This window comes from Serinus canaria, chromosome 17 (assembly GCF_022539315.1).
Source record: "Serinus canaria isolate serCan28SL12 chromosome 17, serCan2020, whole genome shotgun sequence".
NCBI classification, from domain to species: domain Eukaryota; kingdom Metazoa; phylum Chordata; class Aves; order Passeriformes; family Fringillidae; genus Serinus; species Serinus canaria.
This window is the reverse complement of record NC_066330.1, coordinates 2,699,649-2,726,078: the sequence shown is the minus strand read 5'-3', so window position 1 is coordinate 2,726,078 and position 26,430 is coordinate 2,699,649. Positions and strand designations below refer to the sequence as shown.

Genomic DNA, 26,430 nt, shown 5'->3' with positions numbered 1-26,430 from the left:
GGTTCCATTCCATGAAGTTCCGAGGACCAAACCCCCACAGCGCTCCGTGAGGGAACCAACCGCCCTCCTCCCCTCGCCATGGCTACCGCGGCCCGCCCAGCAGCCTGAGGAATGCCCGCTCCACAGGGAACGCTCCCGGCTCGCCTGGCCCGTCCCGCCCTGCCGAGGGAGCGGCGGGGCGGGCAGGGCCGCCCACATAAGGCGGGCTCAGCGCGGGCTGCCCGGGAAGGAGGCGGCAGCAGTGGCGGCTGGTCCGGGTGGAGCCGTCATGGAGATGGGGTGGCTGCTATGGGGTACGGCCGTGCTGCTGTTGCTCCACGTCCTCATGGAGCTCAGCCCCACCGTCAACTTCGCGCTGCGCATGGGCTTCTACTGCGTGCTATGCCTGCTGGCCTCGGCGCTGGCGGCCGTAGCCTGCCTGCTGGTGAACGGCGGCCGCACCGTCAAGAACATGAGGTGAGAGGGGAACGGGGGCTGGGGACAGCGGTGTCACCGCCCCGCCGCTGCCCGGAGCCCCTGCGGGGGTGGCGGCCTCTGTCCCGTCGGTGGCAGCGCAGCCCCGGGGGTCCCCTCTAGGCTCTGGGGTGGCTGTCCTGGCCCGTGGCAGAGCCCTCGGCAAGGCACGCTGGGGATGAAGTGCCTGGAAGGTGGTGGTGGTGGCTTTTTTAGGCAAAGCTGCAGGAGAGCAGTGTTTGTGGAGAGTGGTAGAGCACTGGAGCAGGCTGTCCAGGGAGTGTGAGGAATTTACCTGTCTGGAGACATTCCAAACACACCTGTGTCACTGGGTGACCCTGCCATGGCAGATGGAGCCGATCTCTAGAAGGTTCCTTTTGATCCTAACAGTTGGGTGGTTGTGTTTGGGGTGTTTCCTCCCCCGGGAGCAGAGGCTGGCAGGCTGTGTGCCATGTGCTGCAGGGGCACAGCTCTCCTGCAGCTGTTGTCCGGCCCTGTGTCCCCTGACAGGACACCTGTGACAAGGGCCAAGGGGCTGCTGTCATCCAGCACCTCCTCTCCATGCCAAGGTACATTCTACAGGCAGAGCTGGCGCTTCTGCTGGCAGCACAGGACAGCTTATTTCCTGGTTTTGCTCTCCCCTAGGCAGCTTTTTACCTCTGCTGAGCATGTCATGTGGATGCAACGGAAAGGAGAGCCTTAACATCCTTTAGGATCAAAGGTTGGCAGCATCTGAGCAGGTGGAGCTGGACTTTGCTTTGCAGCATGGCTTTCACATGTAGGACTCAGGGCAGAGGGAGCTGCTGTGCTGCCTTGAGGGCTGTGCCCTGCCAGTCCCAGCTGGTGCCATGGCCCCAGGCAGTCTGCTCCAGCCTGGCTCTCTCTCCAGCTTTGGTTGCCTTGGCTCACTCAGGAGCAGCTTTCCAATGCTCGGCTAGCTCTGCAGCTGGGAGAATTTATGATGTCAATGATGGAGACAGCATCCTTTTATTTTCCCCCAAAAATAAACCCTCTAAACTTTCTGTAAACTTCAAGAAATTATTTGGGAACAAGAACTTGCATTGGATAACTCCTCGTGTTGAAACCCAGGGCTGAATTTTGGCCAGAACCACCCTTTTCCAGTTACTTAAGCCTGTTGTTTCCTTGTAGTGGCACTGGCTGAAGATCCCAGTGATGTGTCTCAACCCCTGGGAGGTCCATAGCTGAGGTGATCCAGTGAGTTCCTTATTTCTCCAACATCCCAGGCTGCTTATTCCAGCTTGGGAAAGGGGGCTGGAGCAGAGCATGTGCTGGTGGACAGAGAGTGATAATGGTGTTGTTGCCTGGCGCAGAACACCCCGTTCTTGCTGTGCTGCTGGCTCCAGTGTCAAGCTGGTGTGACTTGGAAGAGGTTACCCAGGGTGTCTGATAGAGATAGAACTGTTTATCTGTGGTAAAACATCTTGCACGAGCTTCCAATCTGGTAAGCAGATTTCAGCAGTCCTTGAAAATCAGAGTATCCTAAACAAGCCTCTGTGACTGGCTGTGGAGCAGAGCACGTGAATCTGGGGGCTGCTGGCTTTCATACTCAGACTGTTAGGGATGCACTGAAAAGTCCATTCCCTGTAATTTTTGTGCTCCTTGTCTCTGGCAATAAGTGCCCTGGTTTTACAGCTCTCTGCAGCTGTGGCTGCACCATGTCTGAGTCCATGATTTTGGCAGAGGAGTCACTTGTGGGGTTGTAGGAGACTCAGATCCATCCTTTAACCCTGTGGGTGACGTGGCCAGCCCGGTAGGTCACCCCTGCTCTTTGCCTGCTCTGAGCTCTGCCCCTTTGCCTCTTTCAGTGGCTCACGCCACATCTTGTGCAAGGAAAGTCTATCCCCAGGCTGGCAGGAGGAAGCTGGATGGTTGTTCTTGAGTAATGTGTAACCAGCCTCTCCCAGCAGCCACTGAGCACTGTGACTTCCAGAGCGGTGACCTCTTTTTTGGTTGGCAGTCAGAAGGGAGGAGAAGTGTGATTTAGGTCACCCTGGTGGCCTGGCATCCCCCATGACCTCTCTGGTTCGTGTCACCCTGCCTCATCTCACCTGTAACCCCATCTCTTCACCTGGACTGCACCGTAACCTTGGAGCAGACTGCACCCCGTAACCTTGGAGCGGGCTGAGGAGCTCGGGAGCTCTGCATTCCTCCCTGTGTCCTTTCCCTGGGTGTGGCTCTTTGCAACATGTTGAGATGAGGACTGATAGCAGTGTGTCACCTCAGGGCATTGGCCTGGCCTGAACTCCAGTGTCACAGCCAGCTCGGGTGGTCTGCATGGGGGGACACCCCACGGAAATGTGAACCCTGCTTTGGGTAGGAGCAAGCTGGGGGAGGTGCTGTGGCTCAAGAGTTTAGGGAGACTTTCAGAGAACAGATGCTGGGAGCTGCTGCCAAGCCAGCATGAGATGTTGTCCAGGTGCTCACCTCCCACCTGAGTGACAAGGATGCTTCTCAGCAGGATGATGCTGCACAGTTCCCAAACTGGACTCTGTGGTGGGGACAAAGCTGCCTGTCCCTCAATCTCCTGCTGCAGGAAGGAAAGCTCTGTCCCCTGTGTGCCAGGGAGAAGGTGGCCCTGAGGCAGGACATCCAGGTGCTTGGTGGAAGTCAAGTCAGCTTGAATCAGCTCTAGGGGAGAGCAGATCCAAGCTGGTGGCTGTTCTTGGGAGCCTTGTTCACGTGCAGGCTCCTCTGCCACCTGTCCTGGTAAATGGCTGTTCCCTTGCTCAAAATAGCCCCTGTGTTCTGCCAGCTTCTGCCTGTGTCCTTTGGCCTAGCTGGAGTGTCCCCAAGTCCCCCGGTCAGGGGGTGGCATAGATGGGCCCTGCTCTTGTCGGCTGACAAGGAAATGTGCTCCAGTGCTGGCATGGCTGGAGTGTCCCAGCTGGGAAAAGCTGGGAACTCTGTCAGACCTGTAGATCCACTGGGGAAGGGCAAAAGCTTCAGCATGTGTTTGCTTGGGGGCACCCAGCCTCTGCCAAGCCATGTGGGGAGCATCCTGTTTGCTGCCTGCACCCTTGCCTTGTGCAGGGAAGTGTTTCTCACTTTCGTTCCCCTCCTTCCTTGGGCACCCCGGGTTTGTTTATATCACTGAGCCCCATCTTCCAGCACTGCAAGGAGCAGACCTGGCAGAGCCTTCCTTGGCTGTTGGGTGTGCTGGGGAGTGGCAGCTCCTGGGAGAATTGTTAGAACAACTTGTGGGACCCTGCTGCTTGCAGGAGAAGAGCCTGGTAGCACCAGGGTAGCCCAGAACCATGACACTGAACAGGGCAAGTGAGCAGCACTCCAGCAGCACGTGGGACCATGCAGGGCAGACACCTGGGTGGACCACAGCACAAATAAAGACTGGAGGTTCTCTGTCTTAGATCTCTTCTTGTCTCCTTCCACCCTCACTGGGTATAGCAGGCCGTGGCCTCTCTGCTCTGCTGCTGACTGCTTTTTATTTTTCCTTCTGCAGAATCATCAAAGCTGTTGTCAAGACCTTCAAGTATTTCTTCAATCTGAGGTTTGAAGTGAAGGGACTGGAGAACTTCAAGGTGGAGGGCCCTGCTGTCGTTGTGTCCAACCATCAGAGCGTCCTCGACATGATGGGTGAGGAGCTGGTGGGAGCAAAGAGAACATTTCTCCTTCTCACCATTGGGAGAAGTCCTGCTTGTGCCTCCTGGATAAGCAGGCCCTGGTGCAGCTTCCCCATCAGTGCTGGTTGTGGGAAGGGTCTCCTGTCACTCTGAGCAATCCCACACCTGTGCAGCACCCCAGGTTCTGCTGTCCTTGAGGTGCTGGCCCAGCACGTGTGCCAGTGGCCCTGCTGGACTCCCTGGAGCTGGGGAATCAGCTGCCTCTGAGGGGTGTCCTGCTGTCACCTGCAGCCACCCTGCCCCACTAACTCTGCTGTGTGCCAAGCCTCCTGCTCTCAGAAGCCAGGAGAGAAGCAAGGCGCCAGCCTGTCCCTGGTACCCCTGTCCTTGTCCTGTCCTTGTCCCAGGGGTGACTGCTGGGTCTTGCCCTCTGCCATCCCATTAGGGCTGATGGAGGTCCTGCCCGACAACTGTGTCCAGGTGGGCAAGAAGGAGCTGATGTACATGGGCAGCGTGGGGCTCATCATGTACCTCGGTGGCGTCATCTTCATCAACAGGAAGAGCACCAGCAGTGCCAAGATGGTGATGTCAGAGGTGGCCAAGACTATGGTGGCTGAGAATGTGAGTGTCACTGTGGAGCTGGGTGGGGTGGCATGGGCTCATTGTGGCATTCCTGCTCCTGGCTCAGCTTGGCAGAGCAGGCTGGTGTCTCCCACCACAGCAAGTGGGTTTCTGCAGTAGAGCCTTGTCTCTCCATGTGCAGGTGAAGGTGTGGGTATATCCAGAGGGCACGAGGAACTGCACTGGGGATTTGCTGCCCTTCAAGAAAGGAGCGTTTCACCTCGCTGTCCAGGCACAGGTAACAGTGCTTTGGCCCTGCATGGGAACCCTGAGTGCTTTTGCAGTGGCACTGCACACTGGTCATGCAGTGTGTGGTTCGTTTGCTCTCAGATGAGCTGTGCTCCCAGGTAACACCTACTCAGGTAAACCACTGGTGTCAGAAGTGCTGCCCTGCAGCAGCCAAGGGCCTTTTCTATCCCCTCTGGGAAGGAGCTGACCCTGGGCATGAGTGGCTGTAGACAGTGGAGAATTGCCCTGTCCTCTCTCCTGCCTGCCTCAGTCCTGGTGTCCCCTCTGGAGGGAGGACTGTGAGGGACAGGCACACTTGATCCCAACCTCCAGGCTGTCCTGGCAGCATGGCAGGGCAATGCCAGTGCCCAGGGATTCCTGGCGGCATGGCTGCAGCCCAGAGCTCACTCCTGTCAGGGAGCCCAGTGGGTTCTTTCCTGGGGAAGCTTCATTTCTCAATCTCCCAGGTCACAATCGTGTAGTGATGATTCAGGATTGTTAATTCTTGTGCTTTAGTGCAACATCTGGGCTTGCTTTGTGTGAAAATAGCTGCTGCCTCCCTGGCAGCCATATGGCAGCTCTTGATATGTCTTTTCTCTCCCAAATGACAGCATCCATGAGCAGTTAGTGGGGGAGCAGGCAAGCAGCTTCAGCCAGCCGGAGCTGTCTCAGGAGCTCAGGGTGTTTGCCTGGGCACAGTCTGGGGCAGTGTGCCAGAGACTGGGATGACTCAAGGCCTCAGGGGAAGCTGGTTTCCTTGGGAGAGGTGTTACAGCAGGGATTTTGGGAAAGGGAAGAGATGCCAGTTCTCTGACTGGGTTCGTTTGGCCGAGCCCAGGGTGTAGCCTGTGTTGTACCCATTCCTGCCTGGGTGATGCAGCCAAGGCAGAGCCTGGCAGCTGCTGGAGGAAAGGATGACATGGAACTGGTCCCCGCCTCTGCTACACCCCCCTGAGTCACCAGCTGTAGATCCTGGCTTTGTTACCAGCACTGGAACAACAGCTCTGCCTGCCCTCCTGGCCCTGTGTCTGTCTGAAGCTTCCCCGGGAGCAATTGATAACAACTGGTGACTCCTTTCTTAGAAACTGAAAGCAGAGCAGCCACCCTGCCCCAGACACGTGCCTGTACAGCAGGCAAGGCCTGTCACAACAGGCAGCCTGCAGTGTTTGATTGCAGGACCTGGGGTTTGGAGCCTCACTTGGGATGAGGAGCCCTAAAAGCCTCTGCTGAGCTAAGGATGGGCTGGAACTTGGCCCTGGTTCCTTGAGTGTCCCTGTGCCTTGAGTCTTTGGGGAGTGGTTTTGATTCCAATTGTTCTACCCTTTGGAAGTGGGTGCTGCTTGTGGGCCTGTGTGTGCCTCGTGTGTCTGAGAGCCAGGCCAGGTCAGCTCTGCAGCGTGGGATTTGCTGCCTGTCTCTGGCCTGCCCTGAGCTGCTGAAGTGCCAGTAACTCCTCTTTTTCTTCCCTTCCCCAAGGTCCCAGTGATACCTGTGGTGTATTCCTCCTTCACCACCTTCTACAACCCAAAGACGAAACTGTTTACATCAGGTAACAGAGTCACTTGGAGACAGGGTTGCTGTTGTCCTGTGTGGAGATCTGGCTCACAAGGGTGTGGGAGGGAAGCAGAGCTGGGGTGAACCGGAGGAACCCTACTGGGAGATGTTTGGAGGCAGTTCAAAGCACTTGGCACCAGAGCCTGGGCTGGGTTAACTCAGGAAGGGCTGTAATTAAATACACCGAGGGATGTTTTCATTAAAAATTGGTTGCCACCTCCTGCTCTGGGCAGGCTCTGGCTGGCATGGCAGTTTGGGGCACAGGGGGATTATTCTGGGTGGCACAGCTGTTGGAGCTGGGATCTAACTCTGCCTGTACTCCAGGGGTGGATGCCTGAAGCCCTGGGAGGGATTGAGGGCTGTGCTGGGGCTGTCCAGGGTGGGAAACAGGGCAGAGAACAGAGCTCCTGTGGTGTGTGGGTTTCTCACAGGCTCCTCTCTTGTCCCCAGGGAAAATCAAGGTTGAGGTTCTGCCTCCAATAGAGACCAAAGGGCTGACATCAGACGATGTCACCGACCTCTCTGACAGATGCTTCAACACCATGAGGGAGACTCTCTTCAGGCTGTCAGGCCATCCAGGCGAGGCAAAGGACTCATCCTAGAGCCTTCTCCAGTGGTGTCACCGTGTGGTGGTGGCTGAAGGGACCTGTCTGTTCTTGCCAAATACTGAAGGATCTTCTTCTCTGCAGTGATTTCTAACTCTTGGGAGCACCATGGACTGGCACACACAGGGTGTCAAGCCAGCGCTAAGGTTCCCCTCTGAGTGGATTTCTCTTATGGGTTCATTTTCTCACTTTGATATATCTCCTTTTTCTGAATTTCTCAGGCATCAAACTTGTGCTACCAAAGGGCTCAATGACTAGAGAGGTGAGTTCCCCCAGCTCTTGCAGCTAGCTTGGGGTGACAGCAAAAGCCTGCCTGAGCCTGAGCCGTGCCTCGTGTGACTCCCTGCACCTGTGTTCCTGCAGGCTCAGCTCGTGAGGTGGCCCTGTGATGTCCCAGGTGGAAACCACCAGGCAGCAGTTTGTATCAGCACAACCTTGATGCTCAAACAGGGCTGAGAACTGGGGTGAAAATCCCAATTTTGGCTTTTCAGCAGTGCTAGGAGTGTGGTGTCCTCCCTGGACACCCCAGAGCACTTCCACCCACCAGTGGGACGCACAGGCCTGTCCCCTTGAGATGCCCTTGTGTCACAACAGCATCACGTTGGGAACTGCTGCCAGCTCCCTGCCGTGGTGGTGGCTCAGCCTGGTCACATCCCTGCAATGCCCCTTATGGAGGCAAAGGGCTCTGTCGCGCTCGGTTTGTCACTTGTCATGGGCAGCGCTGGCCGAAAGATGGTGCCTGTCCCGCGTCTCTGCTGATCTGCGGGCGGAGCTGCTGCTCTCCAGGGCCTGTAAAACCCCTGCAGAGCCACAGGGTGGGTGAGCTGCAGCGGGAACGGGGCTGGGGAGGCTCCGAAGGCTTCAGCTCCCCCTGTAGGGGATACAAACCGCTTTTCCAGTCAGATACAAGGGGTTCCCCTGTGCCTTGGGGTGATGGACCAATAGCTCCTGGAAACCTCACCGGGAGCTGTGGAATGTTGATGCCCTTGGGGGCTGGGTCAGGTCCATGGTTCCTTAGCTTTAGCTCTCCTGTTCATGACACAGGGGACCTTGGGATGAGCCAGCTGGGGCTACTCAGGTAACCAGCACACCCAGCTCCTGCAGCCTGTGCTGGGGGAGTTGTGTTTATCTGGCCTCAGCTGGGACGGGCAGGGAGCTCCGTGGAAGGAGCCCTTGGGCCAAGCTGGTGCTGCCAGGGGCTTCATTGGAGGGGCCTTACAGTACAGACTCAGGGGATGGGAAAGGTCGGGGTGGGAGGATGGGAACCAAACCAGCACTTTGTGAGAGTGGCAGATAAAGGGCTGTCATGGAGGGACAACCCAGGAGGGCTCTGGGGAGGGGAACCATGTCTGACTCCTCCTGGGAGGAGGGAGCAGTGCCTCTATGTGCAGTTGTCTGCTGTTCACTTTTAATTGGGTTGAGAATGTTATCTGCTTTACAAAAAAAAAGTCAACCAAAAAAAAAAAGAAAAAAAGAAATTACACCTTTGGTTATTTAAATAAAGGAGCCTCCTTGTCTTGTGTAGGGGCTGAGGGAGGAGGATGTGGGGTGCTGAGCCCTGAGCTCTTGCAGGGGGTGGATTTGGTGGTGGAGGGGCAGGGGGGATCCTTGTTCCCACCCTGTGCCCCCCAGGCAGGAGGGCTGTGCTTCACCCAGCCTCACTGGTGAGGCACCATCCCACCTCCAGAGCTCCTGGAGAGCACAATGGGAACTGCAGGGATGGGCACCCACTCCTGTACCTGGCTTTGCAGGCACCAGGGGCACCTGTCCCATGCTGTGACACCTGGTTTGGGGCTGCAGGGACTTGTCCCCACCTTCTCCCTGTGACAGCGAGCACAGGGAGTGTGGGGAGGCAGCTGCCCTGCCTGGGCCAGCTCTGTGCTCCACAGCCAGCCCTGGAAGCTGTTACCCCAGGATAATGCAGAGGAAAAACCTAAACACCCCCCAGGTGACACACAGCCAGGCACTCATGGCACGAGGTAAGGCATTTATTTGCTGCCTCTCCAGCAGGGAGAGGGCTCAGAGTCCAGTTTGGAAGGAACTGCATGGCCTTTGGTGGGGTGAGCTGGAAGAGAGAATGATGGAGATGCTGATGGGAGCCCAGCCTTCTCCTGCCTTCTCCTGCCACCCTGTGCCTTCCTGTGATGGTGTGGCTTCATCCCCAGTCTGGCATAAGAGATCAGAGCTGTGGATGCACTCAGCTTGCTCCAGGTCCCCAGGCACTCTGCTAGAGTTCATTCTTGCAGGAACCTGGGAAGATGGGAAAAAAAAAAAAACAAATTCAGCCAGATAAATTTAATCTGCCAGGCTAATGACTGAGACTGACCTGAACCTCTGGGAATGTCACCCACACTTGCTGCTTTCCTTTTGGCAAACAACCCCAGGCTGGCTTCATCCCCCCCCACTCAGCAGTGTCGCTCTCACCTCCCTGGCATGTCACAGTCCTTGCCTGGGCCCTGTGCACAATGTCCCCAAATCCAGTGACAGTAACAGCCTGTGCTGGATCAGGGGCTAAAATCTTGATGGCTCACAGAGCTCTGACCTGGTGCCTCTGCTGGTGGTTTAAAGAAGAGAAAATGGGTTTTTTGGTCATTGCACATATCCCCAGTGAGCAGTAAACTGGGGAGTGCAGTTGTAGGGTAGCATTTAGTTGGGAAATGCTCCACCAGGCATGGAACAGGGATGGCTGAGTAACTCCATGGGATGCCCTGTGAGCCCCAGAGCTTGCTGGGGTATGACAGGATAGCTTTGTGTCCTACAGGGACCATGAAAAGAGACAAAAACAGGTTCTGCTTGCTGAAACAGACTTGGCAGAAATTAATTTCAGGACTTTGGAGTCATCCCTTGGAATGAATCCATGTTACCTTGTGATACTGCTCACATTCCTCTGTGCTGTCACTAATAATATGTGCAGGGCACTACTAGAAAACTCAGCCTGCTGGAACACTCAGTGGTTCTGGTAATTACCCCTTTCTGAGATGGTTTTTAAGTGTCTATTTGCAGCTACTTTGTCTTCAGACAAGTTCTTTGAATTCTTTTTCTCTCTCAGCCATTACTGCAAGCACTGAACTGGGACTGAATATGCTCTGAACCAGTTTCTCCTGAGTCTTTCCAAGACTCAGCAAGCTGCTGTTGCACACCCCAGCCATGCCTAGTTTCTGGAATTATTTAATGGGAAAATGAGCTGCCTATCAAAATAAAAGAGTTCAGATGGTTGTGTTCTGCTTGGAGTCCAGGTGAGCCCCACAGGGACCCAAGGGGCTGCTGTCCCTCTGCGTGGTGGGGACACCAGAGGCAGGACCCCCCACCTCCAGCCATTTCACACACGACAGCTCTCACTGGGGTCCCTTCCTCAGTTTGCTGCCTCAGAGACCCTCTCTGGTGCCCTTACTGCTCTGTAAACTTCCAAAAGAAATGCCTAAAAACTTCCCAGGCTCATAAATCTGCCAACTTCTGCACGCTCCCTAAACTTCCCTGATTGACTTTTTGGACTGTTGATTTCCTAAGAGTTGGGGGTTCTTTCCTAAGGGCTGAGTTATCAGGGACAGCAGTTGTGAGGTGCTGCCTGCCACAGGTACCCCCCTGCTCCCAGTGCCTCCCTCAGCCACGTTTCCATGTGCCAATCCTACAACTTCTGGCTGCTACAAGGGCAGTCAGATGGTGCAGCCATAGAAACAGCTTTGAAATGAAGCTAATGGGCTGTTTGTGTTCATCCTTTATTAATTACAGGCTGCTGAGCTTGAGGCAGATCCAGATTAACAGTGGCATATGTGTTACTGATCTCGCTGGCCCACATCTGCTCCCCGTGGCCAGCGTGGCTGCAGGGGGATCTTCCCCTGCTGCTTTTTCCAGGCACTTACAGGTCTCCAGCCTCTCCTCCAGGAAAGAGATCTGCTCGCTCAGGGAGTCAATCCTGTCCAGCTGCTGGAGGGAGTGGGACAGGCGGCTGATGGGGTCTGCACCGACATCCTCTGGCGGCATCAGGTTGTGGAAGGGGGCCAGCACTAGCTGGAGCTTCTGCAGGGAGAAGGGGAGCTGTGAGTGCATCCCCCCCGGCCAGCAGGACCACCCGGGGGGATGCAGCACCCACCAGGGAGGGCTCAGGGGGCTGCGGTTTTGTTCAAAGGGCTGGAAAAGCCGTGGTGTGGGCGCTGCCGGCGGCTGCGGGGAGCACAGCTGGGATTGCTGCTGGGATGTTAAAAATAGAGCCGGGGAGGAGGGAAACCCTGGCTGCAAACAGCCCCGGGTGGGAGCTGGCCAAGCGGGAACAGGGCAGAGGGATGGGCTGCAACTCGCCTGCTCCAGCGCTTCCACTCTGCTCCTCAGGTCCTTCATTTCTTCCTTCATTTCACTGGAGGCACCTGAAAAAGTGACCAAGGGAATGTCAGTGAGTAAAAGCCCGCTGCCGAGGTGAGGTGGAAGCTGCTGGGGAGAAAGACACAGCTGCAGGGCTCTGGCCAAGCCCTGCTGCTTCCCACCCCAGGGTCTGCCCCGCTGGGATCATCCCCCAGAGCATCAGCTGGACCTGCTGGCATCTAGTGCAGCTGCTAAAGGCACAGGCTGCTCCTGCTGCTGCAGCACCTGCAACAAAGTGGGGAGGGTTTCAGGCAGTGGGGCGATGCTTAAAGGACAAGAGATATGGTGGATCCTGGCCTTTTGTGCCCGTGTTGCCACAAAGCACCCAGCTCTGCCCTGTGCTTGATGGGCACAAGGGATTGTCCCTGCTGAGGGCCCTGCACAGGGGCAGAGGCAGGTGGGGCACGTGCAGGCTGTCCCAGATGTTTGCTGCGTGATGCCCGTGCTGGCCACAGCGCATTATTACTCACGGTACGAGTTTGAAGTGTCACAGCGCGTACCAAAAGTAATAATGGGCCGTCACCAGCGCCGCTCCTCGTGGCTCCAGACCTGCCCTGCAGGAACGAGGATGATGAGGGAGAGAACAGACACATCCCAGACACCTCCAGCCACAGCCAGGCCCTGTCATCCTCACAGATGGATTTGTGCTCAGGGGAAGTTGTTAGGTGGAAGAAGCACTCCTGGCTCAGCGAGAATAAAGCTGAGGGGCTCTGCTGTTGTCCCCTCTCCCATCTCCTGCAATGCTGAGTGTTCCCTCAGCTGTCACTGCAGGCCCACAGCAGCTGGGGCTCAATGTGGGGACAGGATACCTGCTTGGCTGGAGGTGTCTGTCCCAGGGGCTGGCACCAGGGGCTGGCAGCCCTTGGCATCAGCAGCCAGGCTGAAGCCGTCCCGGCAGGCGCAGTGGAAGCTCCCGGCTGTGTTGATGCAGAGCTGGCTGCACCCGTGGCTCTGGCTGGCACATTCATCCACATCTGGAACACAGGAACAGCTCAGTGAGGAACAGCTCAGGCACAGGTGGCTGAGGCACAGGGGGGCTGCAATGGAACCCCAGGGAGTGCCTCCCAAGTGAGCTGGTGTTTGGGCCGGGCACAGCTCTGGGTGCTCAGCACCACCAGTGCCTGGGACAGCCCTGAATAAACCTGGGCTAAGCTAGAGGGGGTCTGGCCTCCTCCCCTCCTCCTGCTCCCCCTACAACACAGCCAGAAGGAGAAGCTGTGGTCAGAAATGTCCCAGCTCTGGCCAGGCGGGCGCAGGCAGCCCTCGGCTCTCATCCCGGATTTACGGCCGGGATTTTGGTTCCAGCCAGCTGTGGCGAGGAGCTATCAGCCTTTCAAGTGTGTACAGAACCCAGTAACCTCTCCTCACACGGGGGAGTTATTAAAGCTGTTCCCACAAAGCAGAAAGAGCTGAAGCTCTTCCCACGCCCGGGCAAATCTGTTTTAGGCAGTGGGAAAATCCTTTCCCTCGGAGCAGGAGCTGTCAGCAATGGGCTCAGCCTTGCCTGGCCCAGCATGGGTCAATGCCACACGCTCCTCCTCTGCCTTACAGGAGGCTGCAAAGCTGGGAAAAGCTGGGAAATGCCGTGGCCAGGGTTTGCAGCAGTGGTGTGCACCACACTGCCTGATTTCTCCACGTGAGGAATACTGGGGATGTTCCTGTGCTGCAGAGGAGCCTGGACATCACCAGGCTTCTCCTCCACCCCCAGATATTTTTGGTTTATGGATTTTTAATCCCTGCAGTAAAAGGGCATTTTAGTTTACAGCAAGAGTTTACAAAGCCTGGGAGGGATGATCATGAACACACGATCTCAGACCAGCCCCACAAGGGCTCTGTGTGCAGAGAGGCTCACAGCTCTGCTCACACTGAGCCATCAGGGAGAGAAAATGGGGTGCCAGAGCTGCACAGGAGGGAGAGCTGAGGCAGCCAAAGGGAGGCCAGACCTCCCCTGGGAGCCACACTTCCCACCCTTCCCTGGTGCAAGTGTTCATGTGTGTGCAGAGGGACAGAATCACACATGGCCCAAGGTCTGATAAGGGATAAGGTGTGACAAGGTCCCTGTCCCCCCTGAGGGGTTGATGTGGGACAAAGAACACCCAGAGCCCCGTGGCAGCTGGCACACTCCCAGGAGAAGCTCTCCCAGCAGCAGGGCAGGTGTGACACAGGAGCAGGGACAGGGGGACATGGCCAGTACCTGTCTGGCAGGCTCGCCCCGTCCAGCCGGGGGGGCAGGAGCATCTCCCAGGGAAGGCACAGCTCCCTCCATTCTGGCACGGCTCCCAGCACACAGCTGTGAGAGGGAAGACAGCACAGCATCACCCAGCTGCTCCAGGGGTCCCCAGCTCCATCCCTCCCCCCTGGAGCTGTGCACACCCCAAAACACACCAGCAGCACCCAGCGGGGTTGAGCTGCCCAGGAACAGGACTTAGGGTGGGTGGGAGGAAGAGGAGCTGGAAAGAAGCTGAAGGCTCTGCAGGCAGCAGAGGTGGGAAGGAGGAGGGCAGCAGACAGCAGCAGCCCACTGGGGATAGACTGGCTGCTGCTGTGGTTTGTATTTGTTGCCTCCTGAAAGCGTTTCTCATCCATTTCTGCTGATTTAGATGGGAAGGAATTGTTTTATTTATCCTCTGGTAACTATAAAGGTAATAAGTGATCCCAAAGGAAAAAGGCCCAAGAGGCAGCAGAGAAAAGCTGGGAATTAATCAGATATTGAACCACATTTGGCTGTGATGCTGAAAATTTAATTCAGGGAGAATCTACTGACAGGCAGAGGGTTGGTAAATGAGAGATGTGGTCCTGGGGCCCCCTCCAGGGACACGAGGGGTCTGGGGACGGGCAGTGGCACCGGGGTGACCCAGCAGCTCCTTACCTCTGTTACAGCCCAGCGTGTGGCCGTTTGCCCTGCTCCATCCAGGACAGCACGAGGCCATGGGCTGGGGCACCTGCCTGTACCTCTGTCTGTAGGCAACCCTGTAGATGGTCCTGCAAGGCAAGGCTGGGCTGAGCAGGGTGCCCCAAATCCCCCTCCTGCTCCCACAGCGGCTCAGGGCGCTCCCAGATCTGGGATCCCCATGCCCGTGGGTGGAGCAGGATCTGCGCTGCCCGTGGCACAGGCAGGAGGGCTCACCTGTAGGTGCTGCAGAGGCGCTGGCCCTGGCAGGTGGTGAGGTAGGGCTGGTACACGGGCTGCACGTGGGACTCGGCGTGGGCGCTCAGGCGGCTCGCTGTCCCCGCGGCTGAGCACACCCTGCGCCTGGGCACAGAGAGCTGGGTCAGTCCCACAGCCAGGACACGGCCTCAGCTCCCCTCTCTGCACTGGGATAGTGGGCTGGTTGCCTCAGTGACCTGGGAAGCCACTTCAAGCTGTTTGGGGTCAGTGACACAACTCTGAGCGGCGCGGGCGCTTCCTCTACCCCCTCCCAGGGGAGCAGTTGGGACCCAGATTTAGGAATGATTTACTCACTACATTCATTGTCTCCCTGCCCCTAAAATCACTCACTTTCTGGGCAGAGTTTTCCTTTCTGAGACTTTTGCATTCCTGAAACGGATGCCCCTGTGGTCACCAAGAAATTAATGATTTCACAGGAAGGGTCAGGCTCACCGCAAAAAAATGAGAGGTTGGATAAAAGGCACTCCCCAGCCTTCCTAAGATAAGTGATATCCAGGCAAAAACTTTCCCAAGGTTAACAGCCAAAGTGGTCTTGGTTAAACATCCTTTTTTTCAACAATTTCCAGCCCAAGCAGGTCAGTCCCACTGAGGAACCCATCTACTTGTCTCAGCCTCCCAGTTCAATTAGAAACTAAAATAAAAAGCCTGGGAATTAGCATGGACATCAGATGGTTTCCATTAACTCCAGAAAACTCCTCTCAGCCTCGTGATTAATGTTATAGAAAATGCAATTTTTAAATGGCAATTGTTTGCTTTGTGAAATTCAGAACAAAGTTTTAGCTGCAGCCTGTGCGTGTGAGCGAGGAATTCAGCTGTGGTTTCAGTCCTGGACAGAATGTGAAAGGTTTGACACTGGAGGAGCATTTCAGTGTAAAAACAAACTTTGTAGAAAATGTGAGCTGTGTCTGGGGGAGGGTTTTGGGCTCCAGCTCCTCTCAGCTCAGGAAGAAACTGGGGCACTGAGCTCTGGGCTTCCTCAGACCCAGCAGGAGCTGAGCTGTGCCTGGGAGCAAGGGAGTTCTCCCAGACCCATTTCCCAGAAAGGGAAGGGGAATTGCTGGAGCTGCCCCTGCTGGGCAGAGGCATCCTGGGGGGCACAATGCCCAGCCTGGGGTTTTCCACACCTGTGTCCCTGGGTGTCCATCAGAGCTGGGAGCTGCATCCTTCAGTGACAGCCTGTTCACAAGGCTCGATTTGTGTGCTGGCAGGATTTCACACGTATTTTTATAAGTGCTTGAAAGAGACTGTGATAATTCCTGAACAGCTCAGGGCCTGATGAGCTTTTGACTCTCCTGGACAAAAAGCCCAGAGTGTCTTTGTGTCCCTGCCTGGGACATTTCCTCTGAGAGATGTTTTAGCTCCAGTGAGAAAGCAAACAACCAGCAACAGGCTGCTGAGCCCTGGGAGAGCTTTTTCCACCTCCTCACCAGCCCAGAGAGCCACACAGGGCTGTTCCCCCCAGACAGGACCTGCCTCACCCTGATGGGTGGAGAACACACCTGAGAGGTGCAGACAAAACAGGGCCTTACCCTGCCTGGGCAAAGCCCTCGGTGCTGGTGGTGCTGAGGATGAGGAGGAGTCCCCAGAGGAGGCAGCTGAGGCTCCACATGTCCCGTCCCTCCTGCAGCCCTGGGTCCTGCTCTTCCGTGGGATGTGCTGGCTCCTACTGCATGGCTCGTCCTTCAGTGGGGATCCCTGCAGGCAGGAGGGCACCACTGTGAGTGGGAGGGCGTTTCAGGAGAAAATTCTTCACTGAAAGAGAGATTGGGCACTGGGATGGGCTGCCCAGGGAGGCAGGGGAGTCACCATCCCTGGATGTGTTTAAAAAAAGGCTGGACGTGGCACTCAGTGCCGTGGTGTAGATGATAAGGAGGTGTCAGGTCAAAGGACTGGATCTCAAAGGTCTTTTCCAGCCTAGGTCATTCTGTGATTCTGTGAGGTGTCCCTGCCCAGCTGGTGACACCCAACAGAGCCCTGGGGACCAACCCTGGCAGGGTGGGAGCTGCTCCAGGCACAAACCCACCCTGTGCTGCCCATCTCATCACTGTGCACAATATTAATTCAGGAATTACCCTTGATTTACCCCGGGGGATGCCTGGAGATGCCCTCAGGGCACCAGGGGCTGCCCAGCTGTGTGCTGAGGGGCAGGGAAGGGATGTGTTTTGCCTCCAACTCACTGCCAGTTCCAGGCAGCGAGGGCAAAACAATGGCCTTTCATTTCTTAATGCACACAGCATTGTAAAGCTGTGTTTTCCCACCACATAAAACACTGAAATCTGATCTTCTCTTTAAAACACAAATTCGTGACAGAGAAAAGTGCTGTAAGGGCCATATGTACCATCTGCAGAGTCGGCTCTGAGGCACAAACCCAGAGGTTTTGATTTTCTAGCAGAGGACAAATACAAAACAAGGCTGAAGAGGGTCGGTAAAAATATCCAATTGAAACAATATCTCATTTAAACAAACCACTTGGCCTCCGGATGGCAGCAGCTGAAGGAGGAAGAAATAAAGAAACCCACCTTAAATATGCACCAATTAAAGAAAAAATCTTTTGATTAAGCTTTCTGAAAGGGGAGACTACACAACAAGAAACCTCCTTCTGAGATTGCAGATATGGCGAGCTGCAAATCAACTTTCTACAATCCCCACATGCTGTGGGGCAGGATTGGACCGGAAAATTGCAGTTTGATCCCCAAACTCCACTGGGAAATCCCAACTCTGAGACATGTTGTTACAAATAACCATGGCAAATCTGCAGAGCTGCAGGTCTCCAAGCCCTTCTCCAAGGCACTCAGGATCATCCTTTCCTTGGTGCAGGAGAAGAATCTGAGGCAGGGAGAAAAGGAGATTCACATCTGGAGAGAAACCAGCCTGGTGCCTTCCTGCCCCTTAATATCAAATGTCAAATGTCAAATATCCCAGCAGATTTCCATGCAAGCCCAGCCCTGAGGATGGAAGGAGGATTTTGGTGCTTTAAAGCCTGTAGTCCTCCATTCTTCCTCAAACACAGCAATTAGTTTAATTTCCTAATGAAGAATTTATGGTACCTCCACCATCAGGAAAGCAAATCTCACTTGTCCTGCAGGAAAGTTTTTGTTAAAAATAGTGAAAGAGCTTTCCCTCTCCCCAGTCCTCCTGGAGGCATTCCAAGGACACTGGTGCACAGACACACACCAACTCCCCTCTGCTCCCCCAGCCAGCCTTTCCCAGGGCTATCCTGGGACACAAAACTTCCCTACAATCCCAGATCCTGAAGTCTGGAACTCAAACTCTGCCAACCATCTCCATCCTCCCACAGGATTCCCGTGGCTGCCATGGGATTTTTCCTTGTGGGGATGGCAGGAAACACAGGGCACGAGCCTAAAATGCAGAGTTTGTTTTTTCACTTTGAACTGGAGCAGCACTGCCCTTCCTCGAGGATCCCTCTGGGTCATAAAACTATGGTTGCTTCGTACCAGGAAAAGCTGTAAAAATAGAAAATACGATAGTCTAGACTTGTATTTTTTATGGGTTTACAAAAGTCAAACACTTTAAAGCTGCTGAGGATCCTCCAACCTGTTGCCACCATCTATTCCATGCTTTTTAAAAGCACAGAACTTGAGGAAGAAACAAATTATGCTCAAGAAAAAATACATTTTTTTGTCTCTGCCTTTTAAGCCTCTCAAATGAAGAGGTGAAGCCCTGTGGTCTGACAAGTGAAATTATGCCTTGGGGTCAGCAAACCCTCCTTGGCTGACCACGTGCTCCTGCGAGTCTGGGGGGTCCCTGTCCCACCGGCCAGAACCAATCCCAAAATTCTCCTAAATTCCCAGGATTCTTTTCTTGCCTCACCTGCCACAGCAACCGAGGGGACACACAACCCACGGTGCAGGGGAGCAGCCCTTTCTCCAGCTCTGCCCACGGAACCACGACCAAAACTCCAGCTGAGGGCAGCAGGAGGAATCGCGCCCTGGCTGCAGAGGGATGAGAAAATCCAGCCCCTGGCGAGGATGCGATGGCTCTCCCGGGACCCGAAGCTGCACTTTTGCAGACAGCCCGGCCTGGTTCTGCAGGTGAACCCGCGGCTCCAGCCCTGGCCTGTGCCCTCAGAGCCGAACCCTGCCGGGGAGGGTCAGCGCCAGCCGCAGGGATGGATTCTCCCCCGCAGATCCCTCCGGCCGCTCCCTGCGCTGGCTGGGATGGGGCACTGCGGGATGGAGCGGGACACGGGCATGGTGACACCGCCGAGGGGGCTGTGACACTGTCCGGCGGGGCACAGGGACACGGGGACAGCGTCACCATGCAGGGAGCCGGTACCGCGGGGGCTGCGGGGACACGGGTGTCCCGGGGAGCCGTAGGGACACGAGTGTCCCGGGGGGCTGCGGGGACACGGGTGTCCCGGGGAGCCGTAGGGACACGGGTGTCCCGGGGGGCTGCGGGGACACGGGTGTCCCGGAGGGCCGTAGGGACACGAGTGTCCCGGGGGGCTGCGGGGACACGGGTGTCCCGGGGGGAGGCGACTGTCCCGGGGATGCTCCCGCGGCCGCAGTCGCCCGAGCCCTGAGCCCTCCCGCCGGCCCCGGCCCCCCCGGCCGCCCCCGCGCTGCCGTCCCGAGCCCCGCTCCGCCGGCACCCCCGTCCCCCGCCCGTCCCCGCCGGGCATGCGGCCGTGCCGAGCCCCCTGGGCCGTGCCGAGCCCCGGGCGGCGCCCGCCGGGACTCACCGGTGCCCGTGGCGGAGCCGCGGAGTCGCCGCCGCGCCGCGGCCCCCCGCGCATTTCCTCCCCCGGCCCGAGCCGGTCCCTCCGCCCCGGCCCAATGAGCTCCCGGCGGGGAGGAAAGCGGAGCCTCCCGGCCGGGGGGAAGCGCCGGGGCCCGGGGATCTCCGCCTGCCCCCGCCCCGCCGGCCGCCACCTGCCCCCGGTTCCCCGGGACACGGCAGCGCCGCCGGAGCCACCGGGACCCGCGGGGGAGTCATGCGGGGACAGGGAAGGACCCCGCAGCAGCCCCGCCCGGGGTGAGGGGACACGCTGCTGTAGCGTCCCAAATGCTGTCGCTGATGGGGACAGGACTGCGGGGACCCCTGCGCCGGGGGGATGTGGAGCCTTACCTGTGACCCCAGGGCAGGAGGAGCTCCCGGCCCCACAGCCCGGCCCCATGAACCCCACGCTGCGGGGACACGCGGTCCCTGAGCCCCCCCAGCCCGGCTGGGTGGGCAGGGGATGAACAGCGAGAGATCGCGGCCCCGCGGACTCCCCGGGGGATGGTCCATCACCAGCGCAGTGCCCAGGGCAAATTGAATTCTCTTTACTAAAAATGACTGTCCTGCTCCGCACTCGCCACCACGAGCACAGAGGATTTTCAGAGGAGACATCGCCTCTCCCTGGGTTAGAGACCTGCTCCAGACCCTCCCGCCGTGCCCGCTAATCCCCCTGAGCTCATCCCAAAGTCCTGAGGAGCCGGTGGTGAACCTCCAGGTTTCCAGCAAACCATAAAGGATGCTTAGGGAATTCCTCGGAAGCCCCCCAGCTGCAGAGGGACGCTCCAGGGTGACACCCAGGGCTCAGCCCCGGCTGCCCAACACCTGCCCCGGAACAGCCCGAGCCCAGCTGCCTACAGGCTTCTCCTCTTAAACGCCCAGTTTTTTATCAAAGAGGCTCGATTTGTGCCAAAATGCCACTTGTTTTGTCTACATTTTTGCCTGGAAAATTAGAGCACAGAGGGTTATTGTTTCTCAAATGACTTAGGCGCCTGCCCATGCACAGAACCATTCTTAGAGATAGCAGGGATCTGATGTGCAAATGAATGGCAGGATACAGCCCCCTGGGAATATTTGTTCCCATTAAGCCCTGTACATTTTTTAAAAGCATGTAAGCATTTAAAGGAAATATTTACCAGTTCAACAAGAATGGCTCCAAGAGAACAACTGGGATCACTGGCCCATCCCCTCTGTTTCCTTAGGGATATGCTGGGGCTGCTGGTGGAACTGGAGCTGCCTCGGGCTGTGCTGCACCCTCTGGGGAAGCTGATGGGTGCTTGGGGCTCTCCATGTCAAAGGAGCTTTGGTGGGATCCTCCCTGGGAAGGGAACAGAGGGGAATCCTCTCTGGAAGTGCTGGTGGAGATGGAGATCCCTCCCAGCAGCAGGGAAAGTGCTGGTAGAAGTGCAGCTCTGTGTTGTAAAGCATCTCACATGGGTTTGTTCACCCTCTGGAGACATCCTACCTCTGGGAAATGATTTCAGCTCCCTTAATTTCATCAGCACAGGCAACTTCTCCCAAGAGCTTTGGAAGCACAGTAATTATCTTGTTACACAGAGAGCATTATTGGTTTTTTTTCTGGTGTACAGGGGAGATGAACAGAGCCTGAATTATTGTCTAATAATTGCAAAATGCACGTGGAAGCCAGAGCTTCTCTGTGTGGCCATGCTGAAAACACAGGATCTCATTTTGCAGCTGAGACAACTCACCTCACCCACGGTGCTCCATCACGAGTCCTGGGCAGGGATCCTTTGTTTATGGAGCATCTTGGTTTCTTTCTGTGAGGACAGAAAAAGCCCAGTGTTACACTCCCCTTGGCAGGCAGACAGAGAGCAATGACCCAGCCCTCACCCACCATGGACCTGGTGTTCCCTGGACACTCCCAAAACCCCTGCAGGGTGGTGGCCACAGAGCCCCTGTGGCACTGAGCTCACACTGCTGGAGTGCCAGAGAGGCACAGGCACTGTCACACCCATGGCAGGGCACGAGGAAATCCATCCCCATCCCACAGGGAGAGTTTAGGAGCATCCCATGGCCCTGATCCTCCCTCACCTTGCTGTGATCCCAGTGGGAATCCAGGCAGAGCCACGGTGCCTTTGCACCTTTGAGGGCTGAGCAGGCTGGGGATGAGCAGGGGCTGATGAGCAGAAGGGATTTGCTGAGCAGGATCCATCCCCTGCACTGCTCAAGGCTGGGATTTTCCAAGGACCCAGGAGAACAGGAGTGCTCCTGGCACACACTCCCAGGTGTATCCCAGCTCACCTCCCTGATTTGTGATCCCACCTGCTGTTCCCCAACACTCTATTTTACCATTACACTCTATTTTACCATTTACCCCCATTTAAGGACAAGCACCCCTCAGTGCCCAGGAAACCTTTGCATGAATCCCTGGGATTCCAAATGTAAATTTGATGGTAAGGAAGAGGATGGACTCATCCTTCAGCTCCTCTCAGGACCCAGCACACTCCTTCCAGGGACCCCACTGGAGCCTTCTCAGCCACAGGCAGCCACTTCCTAAGTGCACTGAGCATTTTAAAATTCTGCCAGTATTTAAACTGCAGAAAGTTTCCTTTCCAGTTCCATTTATTGGGTCAAATCTTTGCTCAAGCAAAGTGCCCGTGTCAGCTGCTAAAGAACTGCAACACAGCCCATTAAAAAAGCATTTAATCCTCCGCTCTCAGGGAGGGCTCTGTGTCTTCTGTGCTAATATTCATGATGCTGGGAGGGAAATCCCCCAGGACAAGGCCTGGCAAAGCTCCCTTGGAAGCAGAGGAGTTATGCCAGTGCAGAGTGGGGGAAGATCAGATCTGTTGGCGCTGTTAATGTCAGTGTGATGAGCTCCTGACAAAGGCAGCAGGAGATTTTGGCTCCTGCCTGCGTGGCTGCCCGAATTCAAAGTCCTCCCTTGCCCCATGTTTTACATTTTTCCCCCACAGCTTTCTCCCCTGCACACCAGAAGTGTACTCCCACGACATCTAATATTAATGCTTGTCTCCAGGCCAGCCAAGAAATGTTTCTGCCCAGCCTCCCTCTTGGATTCAAAACCTCCTTGTCTCCCACTGGTTTTACCACCAGCATCAGCTGGGAGGCACGGCGAGTGCTGAGCAGATCTCAGGCTGAGCACCAGCCTGGCTGTGCAGCTGAGATTTTCACCACCTCCCAATTTCTTAGAGCCTGCCAAGCCCTCTGCACCTGCCTGGGCATCCAACATCCCCCTGAGAGCATCCGTGGGGACTGAGGGCTGGAGCTGAGAGCTGGAAGCGCTTCCCTGTTTGGTAGGAGAGCTTGGAGGGTGGGAGGTATCTGGGGCATGGAGAAGGAAGGATTAACAGTGGAGAATTAATGGATCAGCACTACAGTCCCACACCAGGAACCTGCTCTTTGCAGAGGAGCACTTCCAGCCCCTCACAGAAGATGGGACGTGCCCAGGCACACGAGCTCTCCCCAGACTGGAGAGTTGGAGTGACAGATGGATGGGGACACGGGCAGGAGAGTGACACACATACAGATGCAAAACCTTTCAGCCCCACAAGCCATGGCTGACCCCATACCTGCAGTGCACAATGAGCTCTCACTGGTCTCCACGGGGGTCTGGCACAGAACTGGAGGCACTTGCTAAAGCAAAAGGGAATTTTTGGTGCTTCTCAAAAAGGAGGAATGGCTTTTGCTGTTCTAGGACAAATTCTTCTGCCCAGGACTTCATGAGGCTGTTTGTAAACTTTACCCTGTGGTTTAATCTTTGGAGCAGCCTCTGTTCTGCAGGGCTTTGTGAGGAAAACGACTCCCCCACTATTCTCTTCTGGCCCATTTTGTTCTCAGCTGTGTCAGCTGCACTCCAGCTATCTCAGTGGAAATCTGGGAGTCCAGTGGGATAAAACCAGGTCAAACCAAGCAGAGGACTTGACCCATAACTCCCACTCTTGTCACCAGTGGCTCAGGATTCTGCATATTAAAACTGAGACCTGAGCCCCACAAAGAGATTTATTTTTGGCCTGAGGAAGGATTCACAAGCATTAGTTGTCTCAGGACCAATTGTTATAACTTAAGGTGCCCATGGGGACAACCAGCAGCTGAGCTGGAGCTGTGCAAAAACAAATGCAGGAACAGGGCACCATCCATAGCCAGCTTTATTTTCCCTCACATGCACACTTGAATTTTTATTTACATTTACAGGAGGCAGCGATGTCTGCAGTGTAAAAACTGGGAAATGATTCATCCCACCCAAGAATAAACTGAATTTTGCGGCTTTCTGTAAGATTTCCCTGGCAAAACCTGGCAGTGATCTCCTGCCCCACTTTCCCAGTGAATCAGCACATGTGTGGTGGGATAGCTGGGAGCTGCAGGGTGGCTCAGCCCCTTCACCATCCCAGCTCAGCAGAGAGCCTTTCCCACAAGAAATTCTTGCCCTGATTATCTTTCTCTTCCAGGAGAAAGTTTCCAGCTGCAGGAACCTGAAGAAAGGCAGGACAGGGATCCTGGAGCTCACTTTGGGAGAGAGGAGAGAACAGATCTGATCCCCCCTTCTGTTTGCAGAGACATTTTTGTTTCCCTGCCGGGTCTGGGACCTCTTTCCCGGTGTTTCTCCCAGCCCTCCTGCTGCTGGGGCAGTGGGGCGGGCTCCTTTACCCCAATTTGTCGCAGTTTGTAAATCTGCCTCCCCGGGGCCAGCCCCATCTGCAGCAGCAGAGCCTGGGAAAAGGCTCAACGAGCCTCCGGACCGGATTCAATTTCTCGTCCTTACCTCCAGGGGAACTTGGGAGAGCTGGAACAGCAGAGAGGAGGCAGCTCCATCGGCACATCCAGGGGGAATCTGCCGGGGCAGATCCGTGCTCCCACTGCTGCCCAGAGGTCAGGAGGAGTTTTGAGGATGCTCCAGCTCCAGCCACAACGGCTTTCCACAGCCTCCCAAGCACTGCCAGGCCTTCCCAATCCAGCTTGGAATTAATGGAATCGCTGGCAAAGCCCCGTTGTCTCTTTCTGTGTTTGGTTCTCTGCTCAGGGAGTTGGTTCCACGAATGTTGGACCCTGGGGAAGAATAGGCTGGGTTATTTCTACCAAGAGCCCTTCACTGGCGTGGTTCTGCTCCGTATTCCTGCACAGCCAGACAGTGCCTGGGTATCCCAGGTGCTCCTTCATCCCAAAATCCCCTGGGTGCCTCGCTGGAAGCCTCCTGCCTGCACTGTGCAATGGCACAGGTGGGGACAGCAGGACCCACAGGTAGCTGCAGACAGCATGGAAAGCACCCAGCTGCCTGGTTATCAATCTGGGAGGCTTTGCTGAGCTCCTGGTGGGCACACCCAGCATGATCCAGGCTCGGCTGTTCCTCAGGACAAGCCTTGGTGGGAGAGCCAGGACAGTCCTGCCCACATCCCTGGCCTGCCCCACATCCCACCCGGGTCTGGGGTGAATTCAGCAGCACTCAGAGGAGAGCAGAGGGCAGAGCAGGGAGGATGGACAGCCTGGGGATGTACCAGAGGTATCCAGAGAGCAGGCAGAGGGAAAAGGGAGGGAGTCACAGAAAGAAAAGAGATTAGCTAAGAATTTCCAGCTATCTCTCAGGAATTTGTGCAAGTATTTGCAGCCTCTACATGCACACCAGGTAAGATTTCCCCACTGGCTTCCCCACCCTGTGAAAACAGCCTGAATGCCAGTGGGGTGACTTAAAACAACAGTGCTGGAGGCTGTGCTCAGGGCAAAGCCCTGCTCAGCTCGTGGCTGCCAGCAGATCCAGCCTCGCCAGGGGCAGGTGGAGGCTGCCTCACACACCCGTGTGCTCCAAGGGATGCTTTGCACACCCGTGTGCTCCAAGGGATGCTTTGCACACCCGTGTGCTCCAAGGGATGCTTTGCACACCTGTGTGCTCCAAGGGATGCTTTGCACACCTGCTCACTCCGTGCTGGCTGTTCAACCATCCCCAAGGCTCCCAGCATCACGAGCAGGGCCAGAACCCACTCAGAGCTCACAAGGACACGCTCCCAAGGAGCTCAGGCTCCTGCTGCCTGCAGTGCCAGCTCCCCATGCCACCCCATGCCACCCCATGCCATCCCATCCCTCCATTCCCCCTGTGGCTCTCTGGTACCTTGGGTGCCCCCCTGTCCCCCGGTGGCTCCTGGTGGCTCCTGGTGGCCATCCCTGCCCGGCCACCCTGGGTCCAGCAGCCCCGTCCTGCTGTCCCCGGTGTCCCCAGCATGGCCAGCTGCTGGCTGTGCACAGGCAGGAGGTGGCTGCTGAGGTGGAAGGGCGGCTTTTTATGCTTTTCTTCCTGTATAAATCAGGCCGGGGATGGACAATCCCAGACAGGACTTCCTGTGTGTGTTGTGAGCTGATAACGGCGCCGCGAGGAGAACAAACACGGCCGCCCCGAGGGGGAGAGGGGCACGGGGCGGGACCCCCACGCCGAGCCCACCACGGAGGGGAGGCAGCCACGAGTCCCTGGGGACACGGGGAGGGACAGGGCTGCTGGCCCAGGCTGCCTCCTGAGCCTCACACCAGGCCTGAGATGGGTGGGACCCATCCCACCCCACCCCACCCCTCCAGGGCACATTTTGGCAGCTCCCACTCCCATTCTCCCTCCAAGGGGACCCCCACAGCACCAGGGACCTGTGCCAAGCATGGCAGGGTTGGTGGCCACCTCCTCAAGAGGGGCCATGTCAGTGTTGACTGCCATTGGAGCACCTTCTGGGGTATTTGTGACCCCCTGAAATCTGGGGTACAAGCTGTGCTCGGGTTATTGTCACCCTGCCACACTGTGCCTGGCTTGGGAAAGAGAGAGGTGCGTGGCTTGGGCCACCAAACCTGCAGGACATCACCTGACAGGCCTGTTCTCTTCAGGGCCAGGCTGCAGAGAAGTGTGGACACAGCTGCCCTGATGCCCTAAATTTCAAGCCCATTCGTGTGCAAAACTGACTGCATTCCAAATTTAATCTCTGTGTGGGTGGGTGTATGTGGGACCTCAGCTCTGGGCAGCCAAAGGAGCAACAATTCAGTTGGGAACAGGATTTTGGAACTTCCATCCAGACTAAAAACAGAGGTGTTTTGGAGCACAGGGGCTGTGGCAGTGGCAATAATTTCTCTAATCTCCAGACCCCCACAGCAGCCTGTGGGTTCT

The 26,430-nt window shown here is 56.4% G+C and overlaps 2 protein-coding genes across 5 annotated transcripts; one reads left to right on the top strand and one right to left on the bottom strand.

The window, feature by feature from the left end:
• Nucleotides 1–186: 186 nt before the first annotated feature.
• AGPAT2 (1-acylglycerol-3-phosphate O-acyltransferase 2) lies at nt 187–8,563 on the top strand. Its single transcript, XM_009093363.4, has 6 exons — nt 187–456; nt 3,932–4,065; nt 4,498–4,673; nt 4,816–4,911; nt 6,378–6,450; nt 6,906–8,563. Exons 1-6 carry the CDS (start codon nt 269–271, stop codon nt 7,055–7,057), a joined length of 819 nt encoding a protein of 272 aa, XP_009091611.1. The 5' UTR covers nt 187–268; the 3' UTR covers nt 7,058–8,563.
• Nucleotides 8,564–9,030: 467 nt separating this feature from the next.
• EGFL7 (EGF like domain multiple 7) lies at nt 9,031–25,548 on the bottom strand. Of its 4 annotated transcripts, XM_050980986.1 has the most exons (12): nt 25,402–25,548; nt 24,064–24,347; nt 21,032–21,100; nt 20,459–20,640; nt 16,115–16,280; nt 14,544–14,669; nt 14,286–14,398; nt 13,611–13,706; nt 12,226–12,390; nt 11,357–11,421; nt 10,921–11,077; nt 9,031–9,310 (listed from the first exon to the last, which is right to left on the bottom strand). In XM_050980986.1, the coding sequence occupies exons 5-12, from the start codon at nt 16,192–16,194 to the stop codon at nt 9,288–9,290; spliced, it is 825 nt and encodes a 274-aa protein (XP_050836943.1). In that variant the 5' UTR covers nt 16,195–16,280; nt 20,459–20,640; nt 21,032–21,100; nt 24,064–24,347; nt 25,402–25,548; the 3' UTR covers nt 9,031–9,287. The 4 variants fall into 4 exon arrangements, with proteins under 4 accessions (XP_050836943.1, XP_018773177.3, XP_050836945.1 ...); XM_018917632.3 differs by lacking the exon at nt 20,459–20,640; XM_050980988.1 differs by lacking the exons at nt 20,459–20,640; nt 21,032–21,100; nt 24,064–24,347; nt 25,402–25,548 and adding an exon at nt 19,288–19,378.
• Nucleotides 25,549–26,430: the final 882 nt, after the last annotated feature.